The sequence below is a fragment of the Canis lupus genome, chromosome 28, assembly GCF_011100685.1.
Source record: "Canis lupus familiaris isolate Mischka breed German Shepherd chromosome 28, alternate assembly UU_Cfam_GSD_1.0, whole genome shotgun sequence".
NCBI lineage: Eukaryota > Metazoa > Chordata > Mammalia > Carnivora > Canidae > Canis > Canis lupus.
The window spans coordinates 7,083,175-7,097,614 of record NC_049249.1 but is presented as its reverse complement, the minus strand read 5'-3'; the positions used below and the strand labels follow the sequence as shown (position 1 = coordinate 7,097,614).

At 38.7% G+C, this 14,440-nt stretch overlaps 1 protein-coding gene across 1 annotated transcript in view; it reads left to right on the top strand.

Annotated features, from left to right (window-relative positions):
- IDE (insulin degrading enzyme) overlaps positions 1-14,440 on the top strand; it is a 122,847-nt gene that overhangs the window by 50,732 nt on the left and 57,675 nt on the right. The window contains 1 exon segment of the mRNA NM_001314100.1: positions 12,036-12,158. Coding sequence (NP_001301029.1) covers positions 12,036-12,158 — 123 coding nt within the window.

The following is a 14,440-nucleotide window of genomic DNA, read 5'->3' as shown; positions in this document are numbered from 1 at the left end:
GCGGGAAGGTAGGAAGGAGGGAAGGGGCGAGGAGGGGGAGGGGGTGGCAGTTTCTGGACTGATGTATTTGTGAGGTGGCTAGTATGCGGGAGCTTTTATGGAGTTGGGCTGTAGTTTCTTTCTTTATTTCTTCTTTCTTTATTTTCTTTATTTCTGTTACTTTTCTCCTCTCCTCGCTCTCTCTCTCTCTCTTTCTCTCCTTTCTCTCTCTCTCTCTCTCTCTCTCTGTTCTTCTTTCTTATTTTATTTATGGGCAGCCCGGGTGGCTCAGCGGTTTAGCGCCGCCTTCAGCCAAGGGCCTGATCCTGGAGACCCAAGATCGAGTCCCGTGTCGGGCTCCCTGCATGGAGCCTGCTTCTCCCTCTGCCTGTGTCTCTGTCTCTCTGTGTCTCTGTGTCTTCTCTCTCTCTGTGTCTCTCATGAATAAATAAAATCTTTTAAAAAAGATTTGTAGAGAGCAGGACTCGACCCCAGATCCCGGGATCATGCCCTGAGCTGAAGGCAGATTCTCAACTGCTGAGCCACTGAGGTGTCCCACCTGGACAAATTTCTTAACTTTTGTAAGCCTTAGTTTCCTCCCATATCAGGTTGACATGAAAATTAAATGAGGTTGTACATGAGAGGTGGTGGTTAGCAAAAGGTTTGGGGACTATAATAATTTTAAATAAATAATAGTGACCTTCAGAATAATCATATAATAGCTGTGAGGGGTGTCAAAACTTTGAAAAGGACCTTGCCACGAAGGGTGAGTTGGTCAGCCAACAGCTACTTGAAGTAGGTTTGGCGAACTGACTATAGGGTAATATATTATTAGAGGAATGTTGCTCTCTTGGTGCCCACATTGGCTTTTTCCTTCATTTATCATTACCTGTGCCTTTAATTTTAGTTCCACAGTTCCTGATAAGTTGGATGCCATTTATTCATTCATTTTGCCTCTCCATGGAATAAAAGCAGGAAGAGTTGGATTTTTTAAAGTAGTTTGGAAAAGGAAAGGCAGGCTCCACGCAGGGAGCCCGACATGGGACTCAGTCCTGGGTCTCCAGGATCACGCCCAGAGCTGAAGGTGGCCACCCCCCTGGGCTGCCCTTTAGTGATCTTTTTCTCTAACCTAACACCACAGACACTGTGGAAACAACTGTATTTAGTTAGCTGGGGAGGAAATAAAAGAAGTGAGGAAGTGGATAAGGGAAACAAAACAGGCACTCCTTGTTGTATGGATGGAATGAAAGACAAAGTGGGAGGGCACTCGGAAAAAAGAGGGTGGATGGTGCTGTATTTTAGGTGTGGGTGCCATTTTTCTTGTTGTTACTTACTCGGGTATGCTCTGTAGTAAGTGCCATAAGATTAGAAGAATTAAAGCAAGTTAGCCCAGATGATGTTTTCTCTCTTAGTTAACAAATAATTGTTTTTTTTTTTAACCCCCCTACATGTAAAATACATCAGGATATGCAAAGAAATGTGACCAATATCATTACGTTCAAGGTGCTTATAGTTGAGTTGGAGAGTTAAGATAAACCAAGGATTTCACTGGAGTATAACCTTGGATTTGATTTTCCAGGATTTTTCTCTTCCTTCTCTTCCTCTACACTAAGTTTTATTGAGTGCTGTGCTAAGTACTTTACCTGGATTATTTAACTTAATTCTTACAGTATCCTCAGTAGGTATGTGCTCTTATTTTCATTTTATAGATGAGTAAACTAACACTTCAGAGAAGGTAATTAAATTGCTTGGGGTCACTCAGCTTTTACGTGCTGGAGCCGTGATCTGAACCTAAATCTGGTGCTTTTAATCACTATTCTATTCTACCTGCTTAGGATTCCCTGGAATTGAATTTTCCGGGGCCTCAGATGAGGTGCAAACTGAATTCTCCTGAAGGGTAGGTAGGATTTTCTTAAGTAGAAGGAGGGAACAGCCAACTATTCAAGAGGGAAGGGAAATAATATTTATTGTATGAGTATTAAACACCATACCCGGGGTAGGTGTTTTACCTAATATGATGTCACTTAACCTTCACCACAATACTGAAATTTCATCATGCCCTTTGACAAGATGCTGAGATGAACTGAGAGAGAATAGCCTTGTGGGGGATGCAGGGAGAGGGAGGTAGGGTGATAGTGGAAATTCTGTGTAAGTTAGAGGATTTAATATCAGGTCAGTATGAACTCAAAGCCTGTGTTCTTTGCCATAATGTTAGATTGGCCCCCAAAACTGTGTGAAGAAGAAAAGACTAAGGCATGAACCAGTGTCTTAGAGCACACGAGTTAAAACAGTTTAGTTATAACAGAGCATGCTTTTCCATAGGAAGAAGAAGGAACAGAGCAGGGAAATACATTAAAACTGAAAAATGGGCAGCCCTGGTGGCGCAGCGGTTTAGCACCGCCTGCAGCCCAGGGCGTCATCCTGGAGACCCTGGATCGAGTCCCACATCAGGCTCTCTGTATGATGCCTGCTTCTCCCTCTGCCTGTGTCTCTGCCTCTCTCTCTCTCTCTGACTCTATGAATAAATAAATAAAATCTTTTAAAAAATAAAATAAATAAATTAAAAAAAACTGAAAAATACAGGGGCACCTGTGTGGCTCAGTGGTTGAGTGTCTGCCTTTCGCTCAGGACATGATCCCGCATTAGGCTTCCCACAGAGAGCCTGCTTCTCCCTCAGCCTATGTCTCTGCCCAACTTTGTGTCTCTTGTGAATAAATATATAAATAATCTTTAAAAAAAAAAAAAACAGAAAAATATAAACCAGAAGGTAATTGAATGACTCCTGATCTTGGGATAATGATAATGACACAAAAGTCAGACGTTGATTTTGTTAATCATTTACTTTTTCTCCCCTCCCTCCATCCCTTTTCTCTTCTTCCTATTTCTTTATTTACGATTTTTAAAATTTATTCATGAGAGACAGAGAGAGAGGCAGAGACATAGGCAGAAGGAGAAGCAGGCTCCCTGTGGGGAGCCCAATGCAGAACTCAATTCTGGGATCCTGGGATCATGCCCTGAGCCGAATGTAGATGTTCAACCCCTGAGCCACCAAGGCGTCCCCTTTTCTTCCTTTTTATTATTATTATTATTTTTAAAATTTATTTATTCATATATTTTTAATTTATTTATACAGAGAGGGCCAGAGACATAGGCAGATGGAGGAGAAGCAGGCTTCATGCAGAAGCCCAATGTGGGACTCGATCCTGGAACTCCAGGATCACATCCTGAGCTGAAGGCATATGCTCAACTGCTGAGCCATCCAGGTGTCTCCCCTCTTCTTCCTTTTTAAAGACTTTAAAACCCACAAAAGCAGACAAATACTGTAATGAACCCTATGTATGCATCACTCTGCCCTGACTAATCCACAATCCCATTCACCCTCTTGTATTATTTTGAAGAGAGCCTAGACATCATATCCTTTTACTTATAAATATTTCAGTATGTCTCTAAAAGATGATGACTCTTCTAAAAACAACAAAAATAAAATATTATCACTAATGTCTAATATCTAGTTTTCAAATTTCTACTTGTCTCATAAAAATATATAATTAAAAAAATTTGTTGGGATTAGGGTCCACATAATGTTCAATGTTAATAATTGAAAGGTCTTTAAATATCTTTTGGTATACAGGTATAGATTCATCCTTCATCTCCCTCCTCTCACCCCTGCGGAATATACTTCTTGCAGGATTAGGTTGGTTGCTGTAGCCTAGATTTTCCTGCTTGCATTCCCAACAGTGTAGTTTTACACATTTCTCTGACCTTTGTATTTCCACAAATTGGCAGTTGGATATGGAGGCTTGATCAGGTTCATGTTTTTTGTTGTTGTTGTTGAAGATTTTATTTATTTATTTGAGAGAGAGAATACCAGCAGGGGGAAGGGGTAGAGGAAGAGGGAGAAGCAGACTCTAACCGAGCAGAGAGCTGGGCAGGACTCAGTCCCAGGATGCTGGTATCATGACCTGAGCTGAAGGCAGATGCTTAACTGACTGAGCCACTCAGACGCTCCATGGGTATTTTGACATGGTGGTGTGTTCTTCCATCAGGGGCATATAGAGTCCAGTTGTCTTTCTGTAGTGTTGCAACCACTGATCCTCAAAACATTGCCTCCCTAATTCTAATTCTGTTATTTCTCCTATACTTATAGGAAAGGCAGAACAAATGCTTGATTCATTCCCTTCATTTACAGTTTTCAAAATGAGTTGGTTCTCCAGCATCCTTCAGTGATGACTCATTTGTTTGCACATAGAAATATTTGATATATTCAGCCTACTTAGTCATTTAATATTACCTAAGTTTTTCCATGGGTGTTGTTACTGTCTTATTTTTTTCCTTGCCTAGGATATGTGTCTATGAAAAACTAGAAATTTATGGAAATCCAGAACAGGATTAATCAAGTGTACAGGTGCTTTATTAGGGCATTTACAAGGTTTTCACTTCTAGTCCCATCTCTTGACTTGCATCTTGTACTTGCATATACTAATCCAGGTGTAAGAGAATTGCCCTTTTTAATTTTATAGGAAAATTCATACATCCCAAAAGGCTTTAGTTACACATTCCCCCATCTGAGCCAGCCAAGTGTCCTTGTATAACTTTTGACTCCCCCGGAAACTTAACTACTAATGGCCTGTGTGACCAGAAGCCTTACCAATAACATGAGCTATCAGTTTACACATATTTTGTATGTTATATGTATTGTATACTGTATTCTTATGAGAAAGTAAGCTACAGAAAAGAAAATGTTAAAGTCACAAGAGTAAGTACATTTACAGTATTTATTGTATTTATTTATACATGTACTGTATTTATTGAAAATCTGCATATGAGTGGATCTGTGAAGTTGAAACCTGCATTTTTCAAGGGTTAACTGTAATTCCAAGTAACTACCTGTAGATATATTAACAAAACTTTCAGAATCTTGCGTTTTCAGACAACATTTAAGATTTTTATGGTTATAACTATCAAGTTGACCTTTCCTTGAGAATCTTATCAGACATATGGTTGCAGACAGCTTTAGATTCTAAAACAGATTTCTAAAACTTCAAACTCAGTCTTTTCTGCAGTATAAGAAATTCCTGGCTTCAGAATTTTCCAGGAAAATGAATTCAATTTTTGTATATATTAGTACTGAATTTGTAAGCTTTTCTTTTTTTTTTTAATAGAATTTAAAGTAGTTGTTACAATGAAAATATAAGATAGTATTTACTGAGCTTTATAATTTACAAAACCTTTTTCATCTTGATTATCACTTTACATCAGCTTCACAACAACCCAGGTTAATATTAAGTAATTATTGTCTGACAGGTTCTGTGCTAAGCCTTTACACAGACTATTCATTTAATCATACTAACAATCCTTGAGGTTGGGTCTCTTCTTTTTTTTTTTTTTTTTTTTTTAATTTTTACTTTATTTTATGATAGTCACACAGAGAGAGAGAGAGGCAGAGACACAGGCAGAGGGAGAAGCAAGCTCCATGCACCAGGAGCCCGATGTGGGATTCGATCCCGGGTGTCCAGGATCGCGCCCTGGGCCAAAGGCAGGCGCCAAACCGCTGCGCCACCCAGGGATCCCGGTTGGGTCTCTTCTTATTCTTAGTTACAAGTAAGGAAACTGGGGCCTAGTGAGGTTAAGAAACTTGTCTGTATCTCACAGCTAGGAGCCGGAGAAGTCAGGGATTGAGCCCTGGCTCTTAACAACTGGGCATATAGTCCTTATTTTGCAGATCAAATAAATGACCCCTTAGAGATAATGAGAGACTTTTCTAAGGTTGCTTAATTGATATATGATGGAGTCAGGACCAGAAATCCTCAATCTCCCATCTGCCAAGCCAGTGCTCTCTCCAGTGGGTCCAGAGTGGAAGTGTCTCAGTAAGCTGCCCTGGTGTCCATTCAGTCCCCTGCTGGAGCTCACTGTAATGGTAACAGAGCCAGAAAGATAGGAATCAGGGTTTTGGTAGCAGTATTTCAGTTTGATATGAATGACTAGCTGAGTTAGTACTAAATTAGACAGTATGTATCTAGAGACTAGACTGGTTGGTATTTGTTATTATACCAGCCATATTCCCATTTTTCTCCATGCATGGATTGTTAGGTTGAGGAAAGTCATCTAGACCATTTGCTGAGCTTTTCTTTTCTACTATAATGCCATTAGTTTCTGTGATCTCAGAAGCCAGGAGTCCTTCATAGATAAAATTCACATCGTAACAACAGTATCTGCTGTTTATTGTATGTTTATTTTGTTATACATCAAGGGTTATGTTGACTACTATAACATTTTTACAGATTAGTTATGTCATAAAAGATAGGTTTAGAAATATTTGCCAGATCATTCTCTGTGTACTACTAAAGTCACAGAGCATTATAAGTACAGTTTGAGCATTTGATGTACTCTTCTCCAGTTGCATTTTCCTCCCGCTTCTGGGAAGTAACCACTGTCTTAAGTTTGATGACTGTCAAGTCTCATGATTTTGTTTTGTTTTTTTAAGATTTTATTTATTTATTCATGAGAGACACAGAGAGAGAGAGAGAGAGAGAGAGAGAGAGAGAGGCAGGGACACAGGCAGAGGGAGAAGCAGGCTTCATGCAGGAAGCCCGATGTGGGACTCGACCCTGGGACTCTGGGATCACGCCCTGAGCCAAAGGCAAATGCTCAACTGCTGAGCCACCCAGGTGTCCCACCATGTTGTTTTTTTTTAAATATCACTAGTCATGTATTTCCCTTTAAGCAATATGTTTTATAGTTTTTAGTTTTACAAAGATGGTATTTTATTGTGAGTAATCTCTGCCATTTGTATTTTTTCATTCACCATGATATTTGTAAGAGTTACCATATTGGTGAATGTACCTCAGGGACGTTTTTAAATTTTTATTGCTGCTATTTGAAAATTTCATTGAATATATCACTGTTTACCTGTTTTCCTGTTAAAGGAATAGTGCTTCTATGAGCATTCTTGTGCATATGTCCTTATGCACAGAGTTCTTTAGGGTACGTGTATCCAGCAGTGGAATTACTGTGAAGTAGAATATTCATGCACATCTTCATATTCAGTAGATATTGCCAAATTGTTGCTTTGGCGGTTGATTCAGTTTATACTTTCTCTTGCAGTGGCTGAGTTCTCACTTCTCTGCATCTCTAAACAGCATTTGGTATCATCGGACTTCCATATTTTTGCTACTTACTGAATGTTAAATATTACTCTTAAGCTTTATTACATGGATTTTTTTCTAATTTGATGCATTCCTACCAATGTCAGAATCGAGATAGAGCCTAAGAGAAGTAAAGTAACTTGTTCAAGGTTATGCAGCCAGAAGATGGCTGAAACTGGATTAGATGAGAGTTCTGTGAACACCTAAGCCAGTGCCTGTTCCTCTGTGAACAGAGTCTAGTTGATTTAGGGACAAATTACAGAGTTCTGTGCGTTATGTCTTACTTTTCCCTTCATTTCCTCATCTAACGATTTCTTAAGAAATTCCATCAGCTAGCCTTCCTGTTTTTAGTAAACTCTTTTAAAGGAGTTATACAAGGATTTGTTATAAAAGGATTAATAAACTTAATGGCAAGCCTGACTCTTTGGCCCTTTTGTTTTTTGGGTTTTTAAAAGTATTATTATAGGGATGCCTGCGTGGCTCAGTCAGTTAAGCATCTGCCTTTGGCCCAGACCATGATCCCCTGGTTCTGGGATCAAGTCCCAGGTCGGGCTCCCTGCTGAGCAGGAGGACCTGCTTCTCACTCTTCCTCTGTGCTTTCTGTTACTGTCTCTCAGTAAATAAATAAAAAATATTTTTAAAAAATATTATTATATTTATAAAACAGCACCCATTTATTAGCTCCTAGTTTTATAAGTCCAAAGTCTGGCATGGCCTGGAATTCTCTACTCATGGTGTCACAAGGCTGAAACCAAGATATTGACTATATAAAGTTCCCATCTGAAGGCTTGGGGAAAAACATCTTCCAAGGTCATTCTTAACCATTGGTAAAATTCAGTTCCTTTTAGCCATAAGACTGAGATCACCCTTTCTGTGCTGGCTGTCAGCCAGGGACTGCTTCGAGCTCCTAAATGTTACCTGCATTCCTTGCTCCATGGTCCTCCCTGTCTTCAAGCCAGTAATGATGTATGCTGGTCAGTTCTTTCTTATCCTTTGAATCTTTGACTTCTTCGTCTGCCAGTTGCCAAAGAAAATGCTTTGTATATGTATTGATTTATTATTTCAAAAAGTTATTAAAAATTTTTTTTTGGTTGGCTCATCGTACCTAGTATCCATGTTTCTGTCGATGGATTGAGAGCTGACTATCCTGATCCCAAGAGAGTCAGTCATAGTGGAGAACTGACTTTCCTTTTCTAATTTAGGTACCTCAGAGGATATAGAACTGGTGTTCCCAAATGGACTGTAATTTCCTTCTGTCATCACATATTAGAAAGAATGAAAACAGGGATCCCTGGGTGGCTCAGCAGTTTAGCGCCTGCCTTTGGCTCAAGGCATGATCCTGGAGTCCTGGGATCGAGTCCCACATTGGGCTCCCTGCATGGAGCCTTGCTTCTCCCTCTGCCTCTGTCTCTGCCTCTCTCTCTGTGTCTCTCATAAATAAATAAACAAAATCTAAAAAAAAAAAAAGAGTGAAAACATCTAGGCAGCCAAGAGTTGAAAATGTAGATTCATAGAATGGTATCTATTTATAGCTAAAAGCCACTTTTCAGAGCAAATGTGACTGAGTGTCTGTTTAGCAGTTTGACCAGAGATCTGGTATCATTCGATTTAGGGCCTCAGGTGAGCTACATTGTTGTTGACAATGGCTTCTTTGGCACTTTTTTCTTTTTAACTTTTTGTTGTAAAGTAGAGTAAAGATGCAGAAAAATGTGTGTGGTTCTGATAAATTGTTTTTATTTTTGCTATTTGAATAATCAATTAAATAAATGTTCTGGTATTATTGTATCAATCACTGAGTTTTCAAAAACTGAGCACATCATGGAGCCAGCAGCCAGTGAAGAAACAGCATTATCTGCACTCACTAGTACTGCTTGTGCCCCTTTGTAGTCACTGTCCATCCCCTAAGGGTGACCTCAATCTGACTTCTAATAACCCAGATTAATTTTGCCTGTTTTTATGCTTTATATAAATGAAATGAAGAAGTGTATATTCTTGTGTCTGGCTTCTTTCACACTACCTTAATGTTGTGAACTTTATTTATACTGCTGCATATAAACAGTGGATTATTCATTCTCTTTGCTAGTCTAGTATTCTGTCGCAGTTCTTTGGGTCATTTTAATATAACATAGTGTTTTGCCATGATCTGTGTTTTAGTGTGTTTGGGGTATGTTCCTACTTTATCTCTATTTTTATTTTTAAATTAAGATTTATTTCTTTTAAAAAGAGCATGTACATACTCACGTGCTTTTGTGCGCACAGAGAGGGAGAGGGAGTGAAGCAGACTCCTCATTCAGCACAGAGCCACAACCCTGAGATCATGACTTGGCAGTGAAACCAGGGGTAGGAGGCTCAGTTGGTAAAGCGGCTGCTTTCAGCTCAGATCGTGATCTCAGGGTCCTGAGATCCAGCCCCATGTCTGGGCTCGCTGCTCAGTGGGGAGTCTGCTTCTCTCTCTCTCTCTCTCTCTCCTTCTGCTGCTCCCCCACTTGTACTCTCTTGCTTGCACATACTCTCTCAAATAAATAAATAAAATCTGTAAAAAAAAAAAAAAAAGGATAAAATGGTAGGATATTCAGGAGCATGAAAATTACATTAAAAAAATTATTCACAAGACAGAGAGAGAGACAGAGAGAGAGAGAGAGAGAGAGAGAGAGGCAGAGACATAGGCAGAGGAAGGAGAAGCAGGATCTGTGCAGGGAGCCTGATGTGGGACTTGATCCAGGGACTCTAGGATCACACCTGAGCCAAAGGCAGATGTTCAACCACGGAGCCACCCAGGCATCCCAGGAGCATGAAAATTAAAGCAGAATGTTCTAGAGCTGGCCAACCTGAAGGAACTTTTAAGTTTAGTTGGAGGCCATGATCTCAGTCTTCATAACGTTTGATATGAAGTTTAAGCTTTTTTTAAACCTAGAACATTGATGTGATTGTGGGTAGGCAAATCAGGTCACATTTAGACTAAAATTCTGGTTTTGATCTCACACTATCACATTGATTGTCTGTTGAAATAAGACTTAATATCTCCAAACTTGAGTACCCTGGTATGTCATTCTTAGTTCACATATTGTAGGAATCTGAGCTTGGCAGTGTAAATAACTAAGGAAACTATAAAGACTCGTACTCCTAGAATTGAGGCTTTTAGAATTTTCAATTAGAAAAGGAAGAGTTTACCTTAATATGAAAGGACTTGAAATCATTACCCAGTAAGGTTGCTTTTTCTTCTGGATATTTTTTTTTTTTAAGATTTTATTTATTTGAGAGAGAGAACAAGAAAGCAACCACAAGTGGGGGGGTGGGCAGAGGGAGAAAGAGGGAGAAGCAGACTCCCTACTCCCCAGGGCAAGAAGCCAAATGCGGGGCTCAATCCCAGAACACTGAGACCACGACCTGAGCCGAAGGCAGATATTTAACTGACTGAGCCACCAAGGTGCCCCCTCTTCTGGATATTTTTAAGAGCACCTGAATCTCTCCAGTTGAGTTGGAGAATGTCTCAGGACCTCAAGTAGAGCAAATCTGGAATTGAGCTGCATCTTTAGTGAGAAACTGAGAGAATTATTTAAGAACCTGAAACTTGGGACACCTGGGTGGCTCAGCAGTTTGGCACCTGCCTTCGGCCCAGGGCATGATCCTGGAGACCTGGAATCAAGTCCCACATCGGGCTCCCTGCATGGAGCCTGCTTCTCCCTCTGCCTGTGTCTCTGCCTCTCTCTCTCTGTGTCTCTCATGAATAAATAAATAAAATCTTAAAAAAAAAAAAAACCTGAAAACTTGACTAGCAGGCTACTGCTAGTGAATATTGAGTACATTTGATCACTTTGTGACTTAAGTTAATGGGCACTTGCTAGGCTGTTGCTTGCACATGCTACATTTGTTGTTTCAAGCATTCAGGCATGAAATCTTGGCTCAGTATTATGCAGCTCTACAAGGCTAAAGACTGGATCTAAGAACGCCATCTGGTGGTTCTCTCTAGATACCCAATTTAATGAGTGGATTCCAATGCCAGTTCAGTACAGCCATTATAATGACCCAAGGAAAGAAAATATATAAAGAATGTGTTCTGTCATAGTTTCATCTCTGCAGATGGAAGATAGCAACCACTTAGTAGAGTAAGCAGGAACAACAATAAAAGTTTCTATGCAAAATTTTAGGATCTTTCTAGTCAAAATGCCATTTTTAGGGAGACACCAATCATTAGAATTCTCTGAATTCCCTAAACTACAGGATTTTTATTAGAAAGGTAGTACTTAGAGATTGTGACCATTTGCTATTGACTTGCATAGTTTGCCCTAATTGAGTTAGTTATTAGATTTCATAAGAGCTCTCAGTGGTACGTATGTATACATATATATATATGTATGTATGTGTATATATATATATTATACATTGCTTGAGACTTATAAAATTAGCATCATATCCTATTTTTACCAGTCTAGATCAAATCCATGAGAATTTATTCACATCACAAATTTAATGTTTCAGCCAAGAATAGTACATTTCTTTCCACAAATAACTTGGCAACTTCCGAAAAGATCCCTCTGTGACTTTCTTCAATTAATTATGGAGCACATAGGGAATTGAAACTTAAAGTAAGTGTGAATGGAGGCCACATAGATCTCATTTTGTCCTATAAGTGCTCATCATACCTCTATCTCAGAGGGATTTTAAGGTGTATAATTTTCATAAAGCCCTTTAGGTTCCTGAGGGAAAACCCTCTGTAGTTTAAAATGTTATTAATTTGTACTCTTCTCTCCTGTTGATTCCACATACATTCAGACATATTAACTAATCATTATGTGTGTTAGCTTGAACTCTGGTTTTTAAGTTTACTTTATAACAATGTCAGTAATAATTCCATAACTTTAAAGTCTGCATATTTATGTTTTGCTAAGAAATGTTTTTCTTCCTTTTTAGGTAACAAATACACTTTAGAGACTCGACCAAACCAAGAAGGCATTGATGTCAGGCAAGAGCTACTGAAATTCCACTCTACTTATTATTCATCCAACTTAATGGCTATTTGTGTGTTAGGTCGAGGTAAGAATCCTTAAGATTTTTCATAGAATTAGATAATCTAAGTTTTCCATTTGGCTCTTTCAAAATATTGTAAGAAGGATAGAAGATACGGCCTTTTATCTGCTCAGAGGCTTTTGAAAATGATCTCCTTATTGGAGAATATATGAAGGGGGGAATTTTGTTTTTAACCCTGTGTTCTTTTTTTCTTCTTCTTTTTTATAACTCTGTGTTCTAAAAAGGAGTATAGATGATTTAAAATGGAGACCTGAGAAAAATATAAATTACTAGTAGGTATTATAAACCTATAAAAGCAAAGAAAGGAGATATAAAAGGAAAGATGAGCAGATTTGACCTTAAAACAATTCAGAAAACTAGGAATAAGATTAAAAGGCAAATGATAGGGGGGGAAAAAGGCAGATGATACACTGGAAAAATGATTTGGAATATAAACAGCAAATTGACTCTTGTCTATCTTCTTTTTTTTTTTTTAATTTTTTTTATTTTTTTAATTTATGATAGTCACAGAGAGAGAGAGAGACGGAGACACAGGCAGAGGGAGAAGCAGGCTCCATGCACCGGGATCCCGATGTGGGATTCGATCCCGGGTCTCCAGGATCGTGCCCTGGGCCAAAGGCAGGTGCCAAACCGCTGCGCCACCCAGGGATCCCCTATCTTCTTATTTTTTAGTCTTATTTTTCTAAAGTTTTTAATTCCAGTTGGTTAATTTACAGTGTTGTATTAGTTTCTGGAATATAGTGATTCAACAATTCCATACATCATCCAGTGCTCATCGCGACAAGTGTACCCCTTAATGCCAATCGCCTACTTCACCTGTCCCTCCAACTTCCCCTCTGGTTACCATCAGTTTGTTTTCTGCCATTGAGTCTGTTTCTTGGGCAGCCTGGGTGGCTCAGCAGTTTAGCGCCGCCTTCAGCCCAGGGCGTGATCTGGAGACCTGGGATTGAGTCCCACGTCGGGCTCCCTGCATGGAGCCTGCCTCTCCCTCTGCCTGTGTCTCTGCCCGCCCCCCCCCCCCCCCCCCATGGATAAATAAATAAAATCTTTTTTTTTTTTTTTTAAAGAGTTTGTTTCTTGGTTTGTCTCTCTCCTTTTTTCTCCCCCTTTGTTTTGTTTCTTAAATTCCACATGAGTGATATCATATAGTATTTGTCTTTCTCTGACTTATTTCACTCAGCATTATACTCTCTAGTCCATTCTGTGTGTTGCAAATGGCAGGATTTCATTCGTTTTTATGGCTAAGTAATAATCCATTGTGTATGCATACCACATACCACATACCACATCATCTTTATCCATTCATCTCTCAATGGACACTTGGGCTGCTTCTATATAAGGGCTTGACTTTTTAAATGCAAATTAACTGGATACAGTATAGTGCTTCCACTTGTTAAATTACCATAATTTTGTTATTGTTTTTAAGTAATACTCAGAGGAATAGTGCACTTTTGTATTGGTGGTGGTATAAACAATTTATGCAGTTGCTCTAGACTTTCTGGAGAACAGGTTAGCAAGGTACATCACCCTTAAAAAGTATGTTTTTACTTCAAGAAATGCAATCTAAGGAAATAACCAGATTTATTCAAAAAGGTGATGCACTAAGATGTTTCTGTCAGTATCATACTTATTAGTGAAAAGTTAGAAATGGTCTGATCATTAATAGAAGATAGGTTAAATAATGATGTTATAACTATATAATAGGGCATCTTATAGAAAATTGCATCTCTTCTCCCACTTTCTGTTCTCCTATCTGCTTTATTTTTCTTTACAACATTTATCACCACCTGAAATATTAAATATTTATCATTGTTCACCGTACTAGAAAGTAATTTACTTGAGAATAGAAGCTGTTTTGTTCACTGCTTTGTCCTGAGTGTCTGAGTTAGTTCTTGACACATCATATGCACATGGTAAATATATACTGAATGAATCAATTTTAATGGCAGCATTTTAAGAACACGGGAAAATATTCTTAATATGTCCAATAGAAACACAAGCACCGTAAAAAAACTATGTACTATATGATCCCATTTAGGGATTTATAAAAAATTATAATATACATATATGGTATAGACATACAACAAAATAGAAAAACATGCTAGAAATTTAATGTGATAAAAGTAGTTAAGAACTCATGCTCTAGACTCTTACAGCTTGGGTTTGAATTCCAGATATACCACTTACTTAGCTGTGTGGCCTCGAGCTAATAAAGTTACTTCAGGTCCCTGAACTTTAGTTTTTACATTTTTTATTTTATTTTATTTTATTTTATTTTATTTTATTTT